This window comes from Oncorhynchus keta, chromosome 18 (assembly GCF_023373465.1).
Source record: "Oncorhynchus keta strain PuntledgeMale-10-30-2019 chromosome 18, Oket_V2, whole genome shotgun sequence".
Classification (NCBI taxonomy): Eukaryota; Metazoa; Chordata; class Actinopteri; order Salmoniformes; family Salmonidae; genus Oncorhynchus; species Oncorhynchus keta.
Window position 1 is genome coordinate 27,348,110 of NC_068438.1, and position 21,713 is coordinate 27,369,822.

A 21,713-nucleotide genomic window follows, 5' to 3' on the forward strand; every position below is an offset into this window, starting at 1 on the left:
TTGATGTCTGTTTGTTTATGTTTGTTTGTTTGTTTGTTTGTTTGTTTGTTTGTTTGTTTGTTTGTTTGTTTGTTTGTTTGTATGTATGTGGTCTACATAAGGATTAGAAGCCCCCTATAATAGCAGGTAGCCTAGTGTTGGGCCAGTAACTGAAAGGTCACTGGTTCGAATCCCTGACCCGGTCAAGGTGGAAAAATCTTCCGTTCTCCCTTGACAAGGGATGTTGATTAAAGCAGCCCCCTGCACCTCTCTGATTCAGAGGGGTTGGGTAAAAATTGGGAAGACGCATTTCGGTTTAATGCATTCAGTTGTGCAACTGACCAGGTATCCCTTCCTATGAGGTAGGATTACTAAAACTACAAGAGACCCAGATTCATAGTTTCTTCATCATCACAGTTCTTCCATGACCCCAAGAAATTGAATAATTTCCAAGAGGTCAAAACCATTTGCCAGGACTGTGGGAAAATAAATGATTTCAGCATAATTTATCAATGAATTCTGTGGAATTACTGAAGAAGTCCCCGTTGTGTTGGCTGCTGTAACGTTGTCAACCATTTCTATTACTGGGATAACTCAAGGCAGCAAGATTTCCTTGTTATTCAAATCTCTGCAGTAATGCATATATGAATTGTTCTTATAAACAGAGAGAGACACAAAATTGCAAGCACAATGTTCCATGCTCTGCTGTGATACTGGAGAAAATGTCCCTTCTGATTGGTGTGTGAGGACACCGCCATATATAGCAACACATTGCATGGCATTACTGTTATGGTGTGATTACAGTGCTAGTCAGCACGGCATCCAGTTGTTATGTGGTTATTACTGTGTGTGTGTGTGTGTGTGTGTGTGTGTGTGTGTGTGTGTGTGTGTGTGTGTGTGTGTGTGTGTGTGTGTGTGTGTGTGTGTGTGTGTGTGTGTGTGTGTGTGTGTGTGTGTGTGTGTGTGTGTGGCAAAAACAGCAGTTGACATTTCCATTCACTGTATGGGATGTGCAAATCAGATCAAACTGCTTGCATTTAGTAAATACTATACTGAATCGTTTATTATCCTAAACCTGTTCAATTGACTTCAGTAAAGAGACACATAAACAGTCCCCTCATACTAAATTTAAAAGAACATATAAGAGAAATAACCCACACTTAAGTTTTATCATTTTTAAATATTAAATATATCAAATGCAGCTAAGGTAAGAGATGACCTGTCCAAAGAAAATGTGTTATCATTCAAATTGTATATTTTCTAGTTTTATTAAAAACTCACAATTGTTTTCAACATGTTGTATTTATACAGTGAATGGTCTAATATGCACTGGAGGTCACATAAGCTTAGGTTTATTAGAACAATAACAGACATACCATGAGGGCTTGATATTTAAAGAAAGTAGCAGCCGCTAACTGCATATTCGACCATTCATTTAATCGTTTGGATTTCCTTTGAAGACACAAAAATAAAACCTGTCTAAGTATGTTATATTAACAACTTTATGAATGTTTTTCAGCAGACTACAAAAATGAAGAAGTAAATTACTCCTTCGCGTTTTTTAACTCAACTTGTTCCGCAGATGATGGTGCAAAGCACTTTTACAGTATTTGTGCTATTTTTTATTTGGTAACTGTCTACTTGTGTATTTTTTTTCAATTTTTTTTTTGTTTTTGTAAACAACATCTTGTACAAACTAGCACAGTGAACCACAACCCCAGCAAACGTGTTTGTCTTCATACAATATAAATCAAATCAATACAAAAGTTTGGTTAGTTGCTTGGAACATTTTATCTGGATCAAGAGATTCTAAAACATGGTTTGACACTTTTAACTCCTGAATTAAATATATAACGTAAACAGTTGACTGTTCTAGTCCCTTTCAGACCCCCATTATAATATTTTTAGAAGGTAGACTTCATTTAGCAACATTTCAAGTTCTGTTCAATTTAAATATAACTTTGCCTTTTGTTTTCCTTTTGAAGGCCAACTTCTTCAGATTTGGTGGTTTGATTTTTTTAACCAAAAAAAGGAAACCGTCCAGATGGAGAGAAAAAAATGTATTTCCCCTGGCCTTCAGAGATATATTTAGTGTCAAAAAGGTTGTTTAAGTGTCAATATGGCAGAGCCTTGAGAGGCAAAGAGGTCTGAGGAGCTTTTGAATAAATACAAGGGACACGTCTAGTGCCATAAATAGAGTCTGACGCCTTTCAGCCTTCTTCTAATGCCAGCGGCGCAGGTTAGCGTTCAGACCAACCACCCGTCCTTCTTTTTCTGTAAAGCTGTTGAGTCTTTGACAGTAGCTAATGATGTTTTTGTGGATGTGGGACATATTACTTGTTTTCAGAATAGTTGTTTTCCCAGTGGCGTGTGTTTGGAGGGGCGTCGCTGTGCTAGGCCACTGACAGGAGTCAGGAAGGGTCACAGCCATGAAGAGCAGGGGCCTGGGGCAGCCAAGGGCCCACAGGGTCAACAGTCACACACAGTCTTTTATGTGTGACAATCTTTTTATTCGGGTTTAGAGAAAGAAGCAATCGAAACATCAACACAATACCAAGGTAAATGTTTACAACCACATTGTCCACATTTTGTTTTTCGCCATATTTTTTTTCCCTGCAAAAAATATCATATGCGGAAATGAAAGAATTAAATATGATTGACAAAAAATGATTTGACTGGTGTCCCTACCCCTGCCCTTACCCATGCCCACTCTCCTGTCCTCCCATATTGAATCTTTTGATGGTACAGTCCGTTCTTTAGAGCTACCAGACGGTGCCCTCATTCATTTCCGAGGGTGCATGGGACAGGTGGTTGCCGTATCCGCTGCCATTGAGGGATAGTGAGGTAAAGGGCGGGCTGGGGCCGTACACCTCAGAGGAGATGCTGTGCATGGGCCCCGGGATGCCTGGCTCCGGGCTGGGTGAGTCCCCAGGGTGGTGGGACATGATGTCAGAATAGCGCTGCACCTCACTGGAGGGGTGGTGCCCGGGCAGGGGATGGTCCATACCACCTAGAGGGGTGCCTGTGGGGCCTGAGGAGGGCACGAAGGGGAGGTCTATGGGGGTCTGTGCCTGCGACGATGGAGGCCCCTGAGGAAAGAAGTCGTAGTTCCCTCCTGGACCGTAGTACTCGCTCTGATAATCTGCAGATCGACAAAAAAATCAGGGTTAGTCTGGGAACAAATTATCTCAGAAATATTCAGGAATTCATTGAATATACATAGCCTGAAGTTGCATCAGGAGAACCCCTCGTCGAGGCACATTAGTCAAAGCATGTTACACTTAAATCAAAACTGCAATTGGGTGGGGAGAACAACGCAGCAGCATAATTAATTAAAATGGGGACCATTTAATCAGAGATTGTACCTTTTGAGATCCATTTCTTTATTTCTGCAGAATACTATTAGGCCCACTGTACACCACAAAGGACCAGAGTCCACCATACACTATTGATATCCACAAAACATGATAGGAAAATTGAAATAAGGATGCACACTACAATCAAGAGAATTCAACATTATTACATTCAGAGGACATTGAAATGTTGCTAGTTCAATCCCCAAGGTGAAAAATCTGTGAACTGCCCAAAAACAGTATCCTTTGAAAATAAGATAAACATTTTCGATTGACTTTGTATATTAATCATTTTTCTAAATTCTTCACAATTTAATGTGAGTTTATTTCTCAAATGCAAATACCCTCTCCAAACATCAACATTCTACATTTTCTTCAAAGAAACGCAAAATGCATGTCACAACCAAATGTTCTAGGGAAAGAGTAGGCCTACAAATATGCACCGTTCTTGCATGTCATCTTGAATGTCATCTTGTCAGGGAAAAAGTAAAGAAAAGTCGGTCAGTGAGATAACGCTATGGCTTGGAGCCCTCTCGAACTAACTCATTGACCTAAATGAAATGGATGTATTACTTATTAACAGACTTGTTCCAGACAGAGATCCCAGAGAAGGCCGCGGGGATTTGGTAATGAGCATCTTCCCCTCTAAATACAGTTTGAATGTTGACGTAATATACCTGACATACAGAGAACAATATTAATAGTGTTCTAGTGATTATTCATTCATATTTAATGACTCATTCAGGCATCTTGTATTAATTGTTATTGCGCGCTGTTTGGCTTACATGGACACCATATGAAGATTGATTCTCCATACTACTGTAACTGTTCTTTTCATTGGCACTATTTGATTTATTTTATTTTCTAGTTTGGACACATGGGTCAGATGATTGGAGTTTATAATTTGAGACAATACTTAAAGAGACACGTTATTTAAACATTGTAATTTAACAAACTCAATTTAGAATCACTTCAGACGTTTTTGTGGTGTTTTGGCACATGCATAATCGTGCGTAATGGTTAATTATATCTCCCATTGTAAATCACTTTTTTTAACACGTGAAGATTTGGCACAGCATCCTAACTAATCCATCTCTAGATAATGTCCATCCATACCGAAACATTTAAAAGCACTCCTCTCCGTGCAGGTCATATTCCAATGATGTGTGTTGTGCTCAACTGATAAGCCATGATAGTCATCAAAGGCGTCCTGGGGCAGCGCGACAAATGGAAACAGCACTTGATGGACACGTAAAATTATTCGAGATTTCAGAAAAACATGTGAAACCAATAAACTCGCTGGGACACGCAAGCCGTGTCATCACTCGTCTTACCTCCGTAGTAAGAGAAAGGACCGTTTGGAATTAATTCCCCGGGTTCCAGCCGGTCCACTAGCGTTCTCATTCTCCTCGGGCTCCGGAAGAACGCGTGCCGTCTCGCGCCCAGGGCGCTCAATTGCTTCATGCGTCGCTCTTTAGACCGACGGTTCTGAAACCATACCTACGGAGCACACAAGTCAGCATAGAGCAACGTTAATGAAAATTAAATGGATTGGAAGAATTTAAGTGCACATATTACTTCTGGAGAGTTGGAGACAAAGAGAGGCTCACACCAAAGATGGCCGTTTGACCACAAATCTGAATATATTAATTAGGATAAAGCATTGAATACACACATGATGTAAATGTGCAGAATCGAAATTGTAAAATAAAAAGTCAAATAAAAACAAACACTACTTCACTACAGATCGAAAACCTTTTTTTGTTGAAGTATCATTATAGATTGGTAGCCTATATCAAAAGTAGCCTAACTTTGATATCAGATCTATTCCAACAATATAAGCATTATGTATGGTGGCAGTTTGTTTAGAATTATTACTCCTTTACCGTTTTAATATCATTGCTTTGTTTATAGATCCGTGATCAACATCAAAGCAACACCTAGGGCGAGGCCACTCATAACCTGGGTGCCCTTTTTGTGCCCGTGCTCGCGCTGCACTGAATGGTCAGGTTCGGTGCGTGGTTACGTGACGGAGTGAAGTCTTATGCAAGGACAAGATTACTACTAATTATCGTCACTCCAGACTCACAGAACTAACCTCGGTGTAATGATCTTTTAACCCTCCATTTAACCCGAGTGAGGGGGCAGCAGCGGGAACCTTTAAAATCTCTAATTAATTTCTTAATAGGAGGGTTGTTACCAATTTATTAACCGGATCCGCGAGGTTATTATTTCGTAATCTATATATCCACCCTTGAATTCCTTGTGCGAATTATGCTCTTCCCTGACGCTCTTATATATCCAACCTCGCCATTTTATTAATCTCCATAAACCTTTTTTTTTTTAACTTGATATGCCGTTCAATCTTTTGTTAATAGTTTTCTGCGTACCCGCAGCACTACTAGCACCATCATGGGAGACTCAGCTGCGTTGATGCGCTTATTTGTGTGCACATACGATTTATTTTTCTAACTTAGGTGACACGATACAGAGAGCAACTAAACTATTTAAAATCAGGGGTTCATCGTCAGTAGCCTCATTTTTAGTAGCTTAATTTTAAACTCTTGAAAATAGGCCACAAATAATGCCACCAGACAAAAAAGCCATCCAGGCCTACTGTTTTTAATTATGTTGAGCAATTTGTCAAAATTAAACATGTCAAATAAATACCACTGGTAATAATAATAACAATAATAATAATAACGACAGCAACAACAACAACACTAATATTGATACTAAAACTATTAATAATGATTGAGTTTGTTGTTGTTATTAATTATATGTCAACATAAGGCATGCTTATTTCAAATTATTTACCCTATTTCAAATGATTTAGCCTAGACTAGACTGGGGGATAAGGAGGCATTTTTAATTCTCCTGAAACAGATTTATGCGTTTACACTTGACTGAAAATGTTCACAGCATGGCTAAATGTGGCCGCAAAACGTGATTGCACAGCGTTGCCAAGACTCCCATTGCTCTCACCAGTCTCAGTCCAGTTGGCGTGTTTACCCAGCCTGCACGCCAAGAATCAAAAATACCCATATAAATTACACTTTCCAAATAAACCTCGATGGCAGCCAATTTTTCGCTCGTTCAATTCAATGTGACCATGCAATTTCTAGGCAACCCCATCTTTAAGCGGGAAGGCAGATGAGAAAGGAGCGGAGTAGTTGTGATGAAGCCTCACAGTTTGTGGCGAACTGTTGACACCGTGCCCAACATGGAGAAACAATTGCCAACCAAGACCCCACTCCACGTGCCCCCGCCATTTTTTTGTTGATCAGGCGCTCAGAGAGATACTTTCCATAAAATATAAGCTGCTATATCACACGTTTTAATAAGTGCGTAACCCTGAAAGCGCACAAGGTGAGGGTCTCCCAACTGCCATCCTCTCACAACCGCCCGTTCCCTCTGCAATATACCGTCCTCATCCACTCTCATTCCAATAAGACATGAGCTGTATCCGGAATTATATTTACGTCATTATAGTGCATTTTGTCGTTGCCATTACCTGAATGACTCTCATGTTCAGCCCCGTCTCCTGCGCGAGCTGCTCCCTGATGTGTCTTGTGGGTTTGGGGGTGGCAGCGAAGGCCGCTTTCAGGGTCTCCAGTTGCTTTGCCTTGATGGTGGTTCGCGGTCCACGTCGTTTACCGCCAAGGTTTTCGCCATCGTTCTCATTACTACCCGTTTCTTTGTCCGACAAATTGGCTATTTCAGTGTCCTTTACATCGTCCTGTAACTGGTCTTGAGAGTCTGGTGATAAACTTGGATCGCTACATGCTGTTACTGTGAAAACGAAAAAGGACACGAAAAGCTTAGACACACAGTCCATGTGTAACCCTATAAGTTCAATGAAATGAGGAATGTGAATGATTAATATTGCCCTGTTTGTGTAGGCCTATTTTGCTTTTTTAGACATTTATGTTGGCTTATTGCACTATAGGCCTAATAATAACATATGCAGATTACAATTATTTTTATGAACACTATTTGTCCATCAGTTACTTTTCAGCGACCAATTCATTAAAGGTCATAAAATGGGCCTACAATAAAATCAATAGACGTATGGGTCTACAATAGACATACAACCAAAGGCCGATAATTAACATCTATGCAAATAGAATTTGATATTTCGGCTCATAAATAGACCTCAAATCCAAATAAATCTCTAGAAATCTTGAGAAAATATAGGCTATGCAATTGCGCAAATCCATTTTTCAGTTTTTACCATAAAATAAAATAATTTAGGCGTCGGGCCTACAATATATGCAAGAGTACGGCCATTTTCTTCATCAAAACATTGAATTGATGCATGATCATTCAACATCAAACGATGGGTGGAACACGTCACATCCATCACAATTTAGTATCCATGCGCCCAAAATTATAAAGCCAATTTGGCCGTTATATGCAGGCCTACCTGAGAGAAGGTTTGTGTCTTTCCCATTGCTATGGGTTAGATAATCTTCTTTGCAGACAAATTTGTTTTCGTCTATGATGTAGAGCTCCTCTCCCGTGGACAGCTGTTTGTTACACATCATGCAGGTGAAGCAGTTGAGATGAAACACTTTGCTCCTTGCCCTCCGGACCAAGTCGTTCGGCGAGATGCCCTGAGAACAGCCCGCGCACTTTGTCCCGAACCTCCTGCGAGGGGACACAGGAATAATGCATGATTATTAAAATGTGTTTAGGCACAAAACCAAACAATATATGTTAATATACAACGATTGCATATTGAGAGTGTGAATAAATACATATTTTTTAAATAGAGGTCAGAGCTTGGTCAACACTGTTCAGAAAATGTGTTATCTCGAGCCTAAAAAGGCTATTCGGTTGTCCCTATAGGATAACCCTTTGAATAACACTTTTTGGTTCCATGTAGAACCGTTTCGGTTGCAGGCTATGTTCAAAATATACAGGTTAAGACAAGATGATTCTAATACCCCATAACTCTTTGCAATTCACCGGACCAGCGTTGCTATTTAGAAACGGCGCTAGTAGTTATCAATGGAGCTGGTCACATTAATTTGTTTATTTCAGAACACTTCCGTATGCAATTACTTCGTTGTCTTAACCTTCCCTTCTTCAATCTAGGTTACAGGTTGAACCGTTTGGGGTTCAATGTAGAACCCTTTCCACAAACGGTTCTACAGGGTTTTACCTGGAACCAGAAAGGGTTCTCCTATGGGACAGCCGAAGAACCATTTTGGAACCCTTTTTTCTAAGTGTATGAATAGGCCTGCTGGCTCCCAATTACAATGTTTCACGATGAGAATGATTCCATATGTGGTCCTGTTCTTTACTATAATGGTTGACTGTAATAGGCCGTGTCCTTATTTTATATTTCTGCATTCATTGTCAACGGAAAACTCGTCTTACTTTTCCCAATACAAAATTATTTGTTCCATTATAAATCTATTTTTGTGTAAATAAGATAATTGCCTAGAATTGCATTTTAAGCCTATTAAGACCTATTTGGATAAAATATATATATATATATTGTGTTGTCCATTCCGCAATTTAGCTGATCATTATGACCAAAGAATACATAATGTAATTGCACAAAACAACAGGCCTAAATGTTGAACACGATTAGGCAATAATGTTCTCTATGGTTTTGGGGAAATAAAGACTTATACACCATAATATAGATTGCAATATACAAGTTATTACCTTAATGTGTAATGATCCTATGTTTGTTGATTGTAACATAAACTAATGTGTATTGAGATGGTGTACACTGACTGACTGACTGACTGACTGACTGACTGACTGACTGACTGCAAGTCTGTGATTGCATTGTCTGCTTGTTTGATCTTTTAAAAAGGTTTATTATTTAAATCCACGTATCACGTCCTTCTCACTGGAACCGTGCAAACACAGGGGCCTGGGCAGATAGCTTTGCCACTGGGCCGATAGTTTTGCCACTGGGCCGATAGTTTTGCCACTGGGCCGAGACACACTTCCTCCACACTATTCTGATGAAGTATTGATTCTAGCCGCTCCTCTTCACCTCTATGCGGTTATAAACAACGTGTGATTTCTTTCATACCCCATACAGAGGACGAGTACACACGCGTTTAATGTTGCTGTCCACCTTTTAGCATAAGAATACAAATTAACATGCCTTTAATTACTGGCTGTCCTAATCAAAGCTTCCGAAGGACCACCTCCAAATCCACCTTCACACCTAGCACTTATTAGAAATTCTGGAGGAATTATTTATCTATTTGAACGATATTATTATTTTTTTAAACTGATATTTAGAGTGGTTCATGTAATTATAAATGCTATCTATAATACATTTAATGAAAGTATTTAATCTTGAGTATGCCTATCATTTTGTATAAGCAAATGATAATGGTAAATGTTTTGATAGAAAAAGGCAGGAAATTATTGTCTTAACAGTTGTCTAAAGTACAATTTGAAGGAATGAGGTGTAATTATCGTATGTCATTTATTTTAAAATGAGCTATAGGCTCTACTTTTGAGTTTATTAGTTCAGTAGTTAGAAATTCACATCTGTGTTGTTTTTGTTACACTAAACAAATAACTGTGTTTATATGTTCATTGTTAGCCTATAATAAATTATATGGAAACTATTTTGTATTTGAAATATATCCTTATTTTTGGGGAAAATTGTGCATTTGACTGGGAACATTTAGGATAGTATTGTTTACTAAACAGAAACATGGCAAATGTTTATCCAAGACTGTACATCTGAAATAAGAATTCCTGTAGTAAAGGACGAATGAAAGAGAGCAAGCTCCCACCGGTCAAGCTTACCTAAAGAAGTCGTTTTTGCAGTATAGTTTCCCCTCTCGAGAAAAGCATTTCTCTGTTAAATTGCATTTACACTCGCAGCACTGTACGCACTTGACGTGCCACGCTCTGTCCAGAACATTGAGGAGAAACCTGTCCAGTATAGGCCTCTCGCACCCGGCACAGTGGACCATCGTCTTTGGATTTGCACCCACTCTGCAACCGTGGTCTGTTCAGCCTCCTGAGGTTGTGCTCGTCTCACTCACACTCTGACTTGAGCAGAAAACAAATCAACAACACATACGGATCATTGGATGTTTTCTATTTGTAATATTTGGTTCCTTATTCGCTCGGAGGTCCTGGATCAATGTGTTCACATACACAGTCGATGGGTAGCCTGGTCGCTATCCTACCTCTTCTTCGCTCCTTTGATGTGGTCAGCATGGAGGTTTATAGGATCCAAGTACAGGATGGAGACCGTTAGCCAGGATGTAATTCGGGATGGCGACCGTTAGCCAGGATGCGTCCTCCCGGGCGAGGTAGTGCCAAAGCCTTTGACGCCTCGAAAATCAGTCCTTTGGATCCTCTTCCTTACACCCAACACACATCGGCTTAAATTAAGCCAACCAAATGGCAAAAACGATCAAGCCACCTCTGAAGATTGGTTATACTGCGAGCACCATAGCCTATCAGCAAGCATCCGTGGTCGTCAAAGTGAAGCATTGGCCGAAAAAGCTATGTGTGCCAGTCACTGCTGAAGACGCACATCTAACAAAATGGGTTTGGGGCAATACTGTCACACAACAAGACGCGCGTGCCTATAAATAATTCAATGTTCTTTGACATGACCGCTTATCCACTGTTGAGCACCCGATAAGAATCGAAACAATTAACCACCAAAATATTTCAAGGAAAAGTGGGTTTCCTCCTGCTCTGTTGGCTAGCTGTCCCCTCGAGCTCTCTTTTGGTAAATTATGCTAGTGATGGTAGGATGCGTGTGACATCTCCGTGTACAGTCTCTAGTACTCTGCATGTTCCTGAAAGCACACGAGCCAGCCTTATTCACAGGCTAGTGACGTCAGGCAGTGGAGAAGCCAATCAGCAGCGCGCCATGCAAGTAACCATTAGCAATCCCTTCAAAGCCAAGCCGGTGCATTCTGTACTATTTATGGGGAACTAAAGAAACCAATTGTCAAATATACCCAGAAATGGTTATATATTAGTGAATGTATGTGGAGGGAAAGACGACGATCGTTGAGGTAAAAACAGCACAATCATCCGCTTATCAATTGTCTGCGGCGAGGGAATGGACATGAAGAATCATTTGATAAGGTAGATATGGGCATCTTAACGTTCTCTCCGGATTCTGCATGGATCCTCCCCGTGGGCGAGAGAGAGCTAGTCTTCGTTTTAAAAACAGTAGCATGTCTATCTTATATTGATATAACAAAATGGGATGGAATGCATGCTTTTGTTGCTTTTTCTTTCTTTTTAGTGGAAACATCTAATTTTGACTAAATTTTAGCATATAGTATATAGGCTACAGAAGTGACTTGACTTTTGCCATACAATAGGTTATTCAATTATCAATGACGAGATAATTTATAGGTCTGATTTCAGACTTAAATTGAGAGAATGTTTTTATTAGAATGGACAGCCTCTCCAATGTGCCAAGACGAATGTGGTGGTTCAGGATTAAAACGTTTTAGATTATAGTTTAGAGACAAATTCGCAATTATGTGTAAATTACCTATGGGAAATTAAATTGGCATGGGCTAGAAATCAGTATTTACCCAAAACAGGAATTATGTTTCACAATTCGAAATAATCCGAGGTACAGCCTATGTCCTGGTGGCTGTTATAACTTTTTTCATCATATGCTTTAACTTAAAATGTTTTTCTTGACAGCTGCTCATAGCCTTCTTCTTACCTTTTATGCATGTTATCATTTATTTGCCATGATCATAATTTAATCACTATTTCAATCCACGTTACCCACCAATACATCTCAGTAGTGCTGTACTCTCTTTGATCTTTTGTGGAGCATGGGTGATGTGAAAGACGAAGAGGCTCAACAGTTTAGAGGTTACTAGATCATTGTGACAGTTGCTGATTGCTTCAACACCTTAGGATGTTTAATTAAGGCCTTTCAATCCACTTACCAGAAGTGGAGCAGAAAACTTTACCTAGAAGCTTGCAGACTCCAAAGTAGTTGGGGCTATGCATTATGTAGACATATTGAAAACATTATGCATTATGTAGACCTAGTAAAGAGAAATATTCAAGTGTTTTACAGGACCAAAACTTGTTTTTTTAGGAATGTCTAAATGTTCTTACTATTGATGAGTTTTTAGTTAGGTTCATGGTGACTTCATATATCCAGCCATCACATTTCTTAGTTTTGCAATTGTTTTTTAAATCATCCTTCATAGACCTGTCTTTAAAGCTCAATGGAAGTTGAATCCTCTTTGAATCTTTTGAATTCTTGCTTTCACAAATTAACATCTGTAAAATGATAGCTTAATAAATATAGTATTAATAGTAAAGAAGTTGTAATAGTTTTATTTGTGAAGTGTTGACACTAAATGCTTTGTGACTGATTGGATACTTTCAGACATTGGGAGGGAAAGTGATGCCATTTGCAATTGTCATGGGGTGACACCACAACAGGGAGCCATCATCCTAAAGGCCTCCTCTCTCACTCTCTCCTAGCCTATGAGATTACATTTCTTCATGACACCTAATCTTACATCATCACTATCTCACTTCTCTCACTCTCACACGCACTCACACGCGGCCACACACACACACACACACACACACACACACACACACACACACACACACACACACACACACACACACACACACACACACACACACACACACACACACACACACACACACACACAAACACACACACACACACACACACACACACACACACACACACACACACACACACACACACACACACACACACACACACACACACACACACACACACACACACACACACACACACACACACACACTTTTGGGCAGCGGCAGATTTTTTGTGCAAACGTTACATTCTGAAATCTGGAATCAATAGCACGCTTCCTTGTGCATATGGGCTACTCCTCTTGTAAAATGGAGGTGCGGGCAGGACAAGGCCGCGACCGGCCCCATACTATAAAAACATGGTGACAGCTGCCTCAGAGCGTCTGGGGAGCGCCTATTTTGACTGCGGCACCCTTTCAATGACATGTGTTGTCCCCGGGGAAGAATAACAGATAAGAGACAAACACACAACATCCTCGAGCCCTGGCATCTCTCTCTCTCTCACACACACAACATCCACGCAACCTGGTATCTGCCTTTCTCTCTCTCTACGTGTGACTATGAGAGATTTTAATTCATATGCTAAGCATCTGGTTACATTTCCATTAATAACTCACTGTGAGAGAGCTATGCTCAATTATGAGGCATCAAATCCAAAGGAACTGAATAATACTACGAAATGCTATAGATGGAAGGAAAGTAGTGTGGAAGTCTACCAAAAAAATACCAAGGCAACAACTAATTCCATCCCTTCTAGACTATTCCCTGAACAAAATGTTTCACTCTAATAGTGAACGTGTAACTTAGTAGAAAACCTAAACAGTATATTTGACCTCTCAGCTTCCCTACCAAATCTAAAGATTTTAAACAGACAACCAAAGAAAATTAACAATAATGACAAATGGTTTGATGAAGAATGCAAAGACCTAAGAAAGAAATTGAGAAACCTATCCAACCAATTACATAAGAGACCATGTAAACCTGAGCACAAGCCTCCACAATGGTGAATAACTAAAACATTAGAGAAATACGCTATGGGAAAAAAAGGAACAGCACATCAGAAATCAGCTTAATGTAATTGAAGAATCCATAGAATCTTAAATCAATTAAATAAATAAAGGTAAAAAAAAAAATTCATTACATTGACTAAACTTCAGGACAAAATACAAACCCTCCAACCCAAAAAGGCCTGTGGAGTTGATAGTATCCTAAATGAAATGATAAAATAAACAGATCACAAATTCCAATTGGCCATACTTAAACTCTTTACCACCATCCTCACCTCTGGGATGTTCCCCAATATATGTTACAAAGGACTGATCACCCCAATTTGGGGCAGCAGGTAGCCTAGTGGTTAGAGCATTGAGCCAGTAACCGAAAGGTTGCTAGATCAAATCCTTGAGTTGACAAGGTAAAAATCTGTCATTCGGACCCTGTAAAAGGTAGTTAACCCACTGTTCCTAGGCTGTCATTGTAAATAAGAATTTGTTGACTTGCCTAGTTAAATAAAGGTTAAATAAAAAGAATACACAAAAGTGGAGACAAATTTGACCCCAATAATTACAGTGGGATATGTGTCCACCACAACCTTGGAAAAATCCTCTGCATTAACAGCAGACTTGTACATTATTGCATGACAGACCATGTATTCACCCTGCACACCCTAATTGATAAACAAACAAAACAAAAGCAAAGTCTTCTCATGCTTTGTTGATTTCAGAAAAGCTTTCAACTCCATTTGGCATGAGGGCCTGCATTTCTTTCCCCCGGGACTGGGGGTGAGACAGGGATGCAGCTTAAGCACCACCCTATTCAACATATATATCAATGAATTGGCAAGGGCACTAGAACAGTCTGCAGCACCCGGCCTCACCCTACTAGAATCTGAAGTCAAATGTGTACTGTTTGCTGATGATCTGGTGCTTCTGTCCTCAACCAAGGAGGGCCTACACCAGCACCTAGAGCTTCTACACAGATTATGTCAGACCTGTGCCCTGACAGTAAATCTCAGTTAGACAAAAATGATGGTGTTCCAAAAAAGTCCCAGTTGCCAGGACCACAAATACAAATTCCATCGAGACACCATTGCCGTAGAGCACACAAAAAACTATACATACCTCAGCTTAAACATCAGCGCCACAGGTAACTTCCACAAAGCTGTGAACGATCTGAGAGACGAGGAAAGAAGTGCCTTCTATGCCATCAAAAGGAACATACCAATTAGGATCTGGCTAAAAATACTTGAATCAGTTATAGAACCCATTGCCCTTTATGGTTGTGAAGTCTGGGGTCCGCTCACCAACCATGAATTCACAAAATGGGACAAACACCAAATTGAGACTCTACATGCAGAATTCTGAAACATATCCTCAGTGTACAACGTAGAACACCAAATAATGCATGCAGAGCAGAATTGGGCCGATGCCCGCTAATGATCAAATTCCAGAAAAGAGACGTTAAGTTCTACAACCACCTAAAAGGAAGCGATTCTCAAACCTTCCATAACAAGCCATCACCTAGAGAGAGATGAACTTGGTCCTGGGGCTCTGTTCAGAAACACAATGACCCAGTGGAACACTTCAGACCATATAGTTTGGTCAACTCTTTCACATAAATAATAAATATATAGACGTTTATAGTCATCCTCATATAATTAGATTTTATAGTCTCAATTTGGGATTTGAAGTAATTGGATGAAATTCAAATTTTTTTTTTACCCATAAATTTAGACATATGTACCTGTACAGTCATAGAACGTTGGGTCAGTATCAGAAATGTAGGTGGCTCGATTCCCTGAGCCAACTAAGTGAAACATCTGTGATGTGCCCTTGAGCAAGGCACTTAATATATATAACTAGGCAAGTCAGTTAAGAACAAATTCTTATTTACAATGAAGGCCTAGGAATAGTGGGTTAACTGCCTTGTTCAGGGGCAGAACGACATATTTTACCTTGTCAACTCAGGGATTCGATATAGCAACCGTTCGGTTACTGGCCCAAAGCTCTAACCACTTGGCTACCTGCCGCCCCTAGGTTACTAATTGCTCCTGTATGTCGCTCTAGATAAGAGCGTCTGCTAAATGACTAAAATGTTAAATGTAAAATGAGCGAGAGAGAGAGAGAATGGGTTAACTCAGAACATTGTCTGAAGAAGACTTTTGACAGTTAGGCGATGAAACTTAACTCAGCCACAAATGACAGCTTGAAATGTACAGACTTTTCAGGGGAGCATAAAAGGGAGAGGCTATTATGTGAGATATCTAGCCTTACAAAAATGATTTTATAGTCTATACCACAAGCTCTGACTGAGGGATATAAAGTCTTCTTACACTTAAACTAGGATACTAACATATGGGAAGTACATACATACTAAATAGCTGTAAATAAACGACATGTTATTTTCAGCACAAGTAAAATCTGACTTGTCACACAGGGAATAATCTTTCCTGATTTAGAAGAATAAACCATTCAGTACAGCGTAACCCACAGAATGAGATTAATTCATGAATAAAAACTAAATCAGACATATATGAATATCTCAGGACCCCTCGAGGCAATGACGCGATTAAATGCAAAAGGATTACTGCTGTAATACGTATAGGAGTGATGTTTTTCACCCAGTCAACGCATTTTCGTTTCGTATCCAGAAAGGGTCCATTCGAATTGTATTTAAAGAAAAGAAAAGTATGGGCCTACCCATGTGCTACAATTGGCACAATTGAAGATGCCTTAGTTTGTCCAAAATTCTAAGATAAGCACCACAAAACAATACGAAGGCAGGCCTCTATATAATTTAATATCTGCCTCTACAGTATATGTCCTCACTTTATGTCCATACTCAGCGACAGACTGCTCCAAGGGGAGCTTGGTTTTACTACTGCTTTTTTACAGTACATGCAGGGAGCAACGTTGGGGCAAGGCGAGAGGGAGCCATCGATTTAAAAACGCACAACACAAAACCAAACTAAACCGGGAACTAAACCGGGCACTAAACCGGGCACCGAGCATGAACTAAATCTCATTGCACATTCTCCTCCAGTCAAAAGATGACACCTGCTCTTTTGAGTAGGATATGTCAGATTGGCAACTCACTTTTTTCGAAGCATCTGTTTTTGACTGTGTTGACTTGAACTGCATAGCCTATTGTCAGCGGTGGTAGGCCTAGATATACAAATATGTTTCATGTGACAGGTGTAAGCTATTCTTATTTTGAGCACTTTTGTCTGTATTTATATTATATTCTATTACATTCATACTCGTCATACAATCAGACAATACCCTAATACAATTTAGCCAAAAACGTAATGTAGCCAACATTGGCTTCTATAGGCCCTGGCCCTGTGTAATTTCCTAAACCTAAATAGAGCCCACTTTTAAATAATTCTTAACTTGCTTTCTAAAATAAATGATACATTAATATTCTAAATAGCGCCACTCGTCCTAGATGCAGATAATAACGCTATTTCGTTGAAGATAATGATTAGCCTACTTTCAGGTTTAATAAAAATATTTTTCTGAAATGTATTTTTTTATTATCAACAAACACATTATTTTATTTTAGGCTATTCACTAGGCCTACATATTCGAAATACGCCTATACATTTAACAAAATAAGTTGTATTTTTGTGTGCTGCTGATACGTGACCGGGCAAGTGGGAGTTGAAAGTGGCAGTGGACTCTGTGATCGCTAGGCGTGCAGACACGCCGTGACTCCGGTAATAAAGTGAGAAATATTACCTCTGACTTGAGCTTTGATCAGCTGAGCGCACCGAGGACCGCCGAGAGCACTGTCGGAGGGGGGAGAGAGGAGCCGTGGGCGGGCAGGCTTTCCCTATAGCCCCCACCGCTCCACAGCCCTGTTTGGGTACAATCACCATCCAGTTGGGATTTCCGATAGGCACGTCCCATTCATAAATCCATATTGAGCTCATAGAAATTAATGTGTTGTTGTTTTTGCTCTCATGTAATTCGTTTGGATCACAACTGAAGAGTATATAAAGATGAGGCCTCTTTCTCAGACCTCAGCCTTCCTCATCAAATATGAGAAAGGGATATCGGTTATATGAAATAATTTAACAGTAGGCCCACGATTACAAAACTTTAGACTTCTAAAATGGTGGGACAACCTAATTGCAGATGAAAATTTTGGTAACAAAAGAGAACTAAAATGCTCGTTTTAGTAGTACCTAGGTCTGTAACTGGACTACAATCAGAATTATTCCTTATGTTGCATGAGAAGAAAACACTGATGACAAATGCAGTATTTATCATGGAAGTGTGTAATTCATTCCTATTAAATCTTGAATTACTGGTTATTATTGTTAGATTTCCATTCACTTTAAACGAAATACATGAATAAAACCGACATTTTGGAAATGTTTTGAATTATTTGTACATGTATACAAATAAAAAAAAATCCTGTTGCTGTCATGAGAAAAATAATTAACACAAAGTGAAACATCTGACAATGTTAGCATAGTTTAACAAAGTCAATGTTTATTATTTTTAATTGCATACCTTAACAAAATAAATAAACAATATGCTCTCTTTTGCCATTAAGAGTTCATATATTTCCTAACAAAATATTATTTCTCACACACTAAAAATAATAAATGGTATTGGAAGACCGCAAGATAATTACTACAGACAAGGCAGCCTATATCATGTTTTTTGTGCACGTGCGTCACGGAATTAAGGGTAAGGGGCAGGGCGGCATCATTCTAATAGGTTCACCATCAAGCATGTTGTATTCATAAAACGTATTTATTTTCACCGCGTGGACAAGGAGGCAGGCGAGAGAGTGTGCTGTCACTCACCACATCTCAAACAGAGCGCGGGCCACCGTGCGCGTACACGACGTGAGGAGAGGGCCTGTCGCTCAGCTGTAGCCAACAGCGTGACAAAACTGATTAGAAAAGTATAGAAACAAAGCCTGAGTAGAATCACAGCACAGCAATATCATACACCACAGACCAAATACCCCCCACCCCCAAAGAAAAATAAAGAAAGGGAGAACTAACTAAAATAATAAGCTATGGCTCAACGGTCCATTGTTAGAAATCGAATTGTTGAATTGTTAATCAAAACAATAAATGATCAACTGTAAACAGGCCACACATAGACTAGATAGCCTACCTAGGCCTACTCCAAAGATCCGTTGATTTTCCCTTGGATTTGTTGGAATCGGCACAAACATATGCCAATGATGACCTCGCAGAATATTGACCCCAAACTCTACATAAACATTTTCCTGACTTTCCAACTCCATCGCAGAGAGAGAAATTCGATGGAACTTATAGATCTGCTCTGACCGTCCCATAACCGGAACAGCTGCTGCTGCTCTCCCCAACCCGATAATCAACACGCTGACACGACAACTGTGCTGCTTCCATGGAACTGGTCTGTTCTCAGCGTGAAATAGGCCTAAATGCAACTTTCTATACGGAGGACGGATGGGGCGAATCCTCCAGTCATCATCTTCCAGCCTCTTCCAATAATGCAGAATGCAATTCAATTGTTCCAAAACCATTCTCATATCTCATCAGTAATTTAAAGAGAGATACTGACGTGGGATCTATGTAGGCCTATTATGGACTATATTTAAGCAATCTCTCTTACTCATTGAATAACCTCACAATACTTGTGATATCCCACTGACCTTTATTCGAGGATAGGCAATACATGTAACACTAGGGGGCGAATTCAATCTGGATAAAGATATAGGCCCACCCCAGCTCTGATGTATTATTATAGGCCCATGCACTTGTAGTTGGAGTATTACTGAATCCCAAAAGTTCTGAAGTGACAGAAACAATGTAAAGCACAATTCATCAAATTATTCACCTTCCTTCCTTCCTTCCTTCCTTCCTTCCTTCCTTCCTTCCTTCCTTCCTTCCTTCCTTCCTTCCTTCCTTCCTTCCTTCCTTCCTTCCTTCCTTCCTTCCTTCCTTCCTTCTTTCTTTCTTTCTTTCTTTCTTTCTTTCCTTCTTCTCATATATAACAAATATATTTCAAACATATAGGTCTAGGCCTACTCTAGTATACTCTCAATTGAAATTTAAATCAGAGGGAATTTACGTTATAGAAAATACAGTTTGGTAGAAAATAGAATTAATTATTATTATGAATCCCTTATGAAATGTTTAGAGAAAGGGTCTTTGGGAACAGTTGGTCTAGTTTAGATGAATGATGCTCAATGCTTATTCTCCAATACGGGTGAAAGGGCTAGGCTCACTAATGATTCTAATATAATGTGTGGTGATAACCACTCCCTTTGAGATATTATCGCGCAGTGGGCAATGCTCTGGGGACGGCCTGCAAGGCTGAAAAGCGGCAGATAGCTTCTGCACGGGAGCGGATTCTGCGTTAAAACCCCGCAAGCCTTGCGGGCTCTGATATCAAGTGCCCCGGGTTGAATTAAAATGGGCTACAGGGACGGTAGGACGATAGCTGTAAGATGTATTTTTCGACTTAATTTTTCGCTCTCGTTTTTTTTTGTTGTTAAATTAGAAAATGTGCACACATGGTAGATGATAATGTTTGATATATAAAATACAAAAAAAGTTCAAAGAGTTTTAAAAATAATGCTTAAAGTTAAAAGTAGAATGGAGTTTAAATGTGCTCCAAGGTAGGCCTACATTTGTTTTATGTAAAAAGACAGACACATATATATTACATAATGTACAGCCAATGATTCTTAAAAAATCTCAAATATTCTTTATCTCTGAGTTTAACAACAGGGATCTGAGGCAGGTCTCAATTTGAGCAATTGGTAGTGTTTGAACCAAACGAATGAGTCAGCCAGGGAACATGAACACTAAAAGCGGTGATATCATGAGAGGTATAGACATCTAAAGACACATACATATAGCCTAGATGTATACCTCAAAAACATGTTTTGAGCATAAAGTAATTTGTGCATGAAAGTACACAAACGAAGACAATGCTCATTAGATCAAATAGGCAATGGAGAGGAAAGTAAGGGAAGATCATTTCGAATGACTGATTATCTCAATAATTTCGATTCAAGACTTTTACAAATCCGATTTTTACCGAGGAAACGCTGCATAATTATCGAAATGCATTGATCAATAAGAACGCCGTCCTCGTCCGTACAAACTTCTGTAGATGAATTCAGATACAAGAGGGGAGAGGAGAGAGAGAGAAGAGATTGAGGGGGTAGGTAGAGAATCTTGCTGGACCGCAGGAGACGCAAAATGGGCAATACCGCTCCATTCATCTTCATTGCATTTTGTGTGCACAAAAAGCAACCCGTGTGCATAAGGTAAAGCCCGCATCAAAGCCGTGGCTTTATTTTATATCCTACAGATCAGGATGGAGACAAAGCTTTATTTTCGCCAGGAGAGAGATATTTTACCTCTGCCTTACGGTTTTATGTTAGAGAGGTGTCAGCCGAAGGAAATGGATGGCTAATGCATAGGCAAAACGCCTCGCCTCGACATGCTGCACGTCAGCGGCTGTTCGCAGGGGGAGAGCCGGGGATTTAAGGCCGGTGGGACCCGAGCCAGGCATGGGATTGAGCGCTGGCTAGGCATATAATGTATTCGGTCCCGTCACACACACACGCACGTGCTCATACTCACATGAACACCAGGACGCACGCCCTTTTACGCACAAGCACACACATTCACGCACACGCACATTTACGCGCGCGCACACACACACACACACACACACACACACACACACACACACACACACACACACACACACACACACACACACACACACACACACACACACACACACACACACACACACACACACACAC

The 21,713-nt window shown here is 39.9% G+C and overlaps 1 protein-coding gene across 1 annotated transcript; it reads right to left on the reverse strand.

The window, feature by feature from the left end:
- Positions 1-2,467: 2,467 nt before the first annotated feature.
- Positions 2,468-11,132, reverse strand: LOC118383127 (LIM/homeobox protein Lhx1-like). Its single transcript, XM_052467781.1, has 6 exons — positions 10,514-11,132; positions 10,125-10,373; positions 7,759-7,982; positions 6,847-7,124; positions 4,667-4,832; positions 2,468-3,121 (listed from the first exon to the last, which is right to left on the reverse strand). Exons 2-6 carry the CDS (start codon positions 10,292-10,294, stop codon positions 2,742-2,744), a joined length of 1,218 nt encoding a protein of 405 aa, XP_052323741.1. The 5' UTR covers positions 10,295-10,373; positions 10,514-11,132; the 3' UTR covers positions 2,468-2,741.
- Between the last annotated feature and the right edge of the window lie 10,581 nt (positions 11,133-21,713).

What these genes read in the sequence shown, in the direction of transcription:
- LOC118383127 (XM_052467781.1), bottom strand. Translation starts at nt 10,294, where the DNA reads ATGGTCCACTGTGCCGGGTGCGAGAGGCCTATACTGGACAGGTTTCTC. An exon ending in TGCAAAAACGACTTCTTTAG is followed by an intron (nt 7,983 to 10,124) that starts GTAAGCTTGACC and finishes GTCCCCTCGCAG; the next exon opens with GAGGTTCGGGACAAAGTGCG. An exon ending in AGACACAAACCTTCTCTCAG is followed by an intron (nt 7,125 to 7,758) that starts GTAGGCCTGCAT and finishes TCGTTTTCACAG; the next exon opens with TAACAGCATGTAGCGATCCA.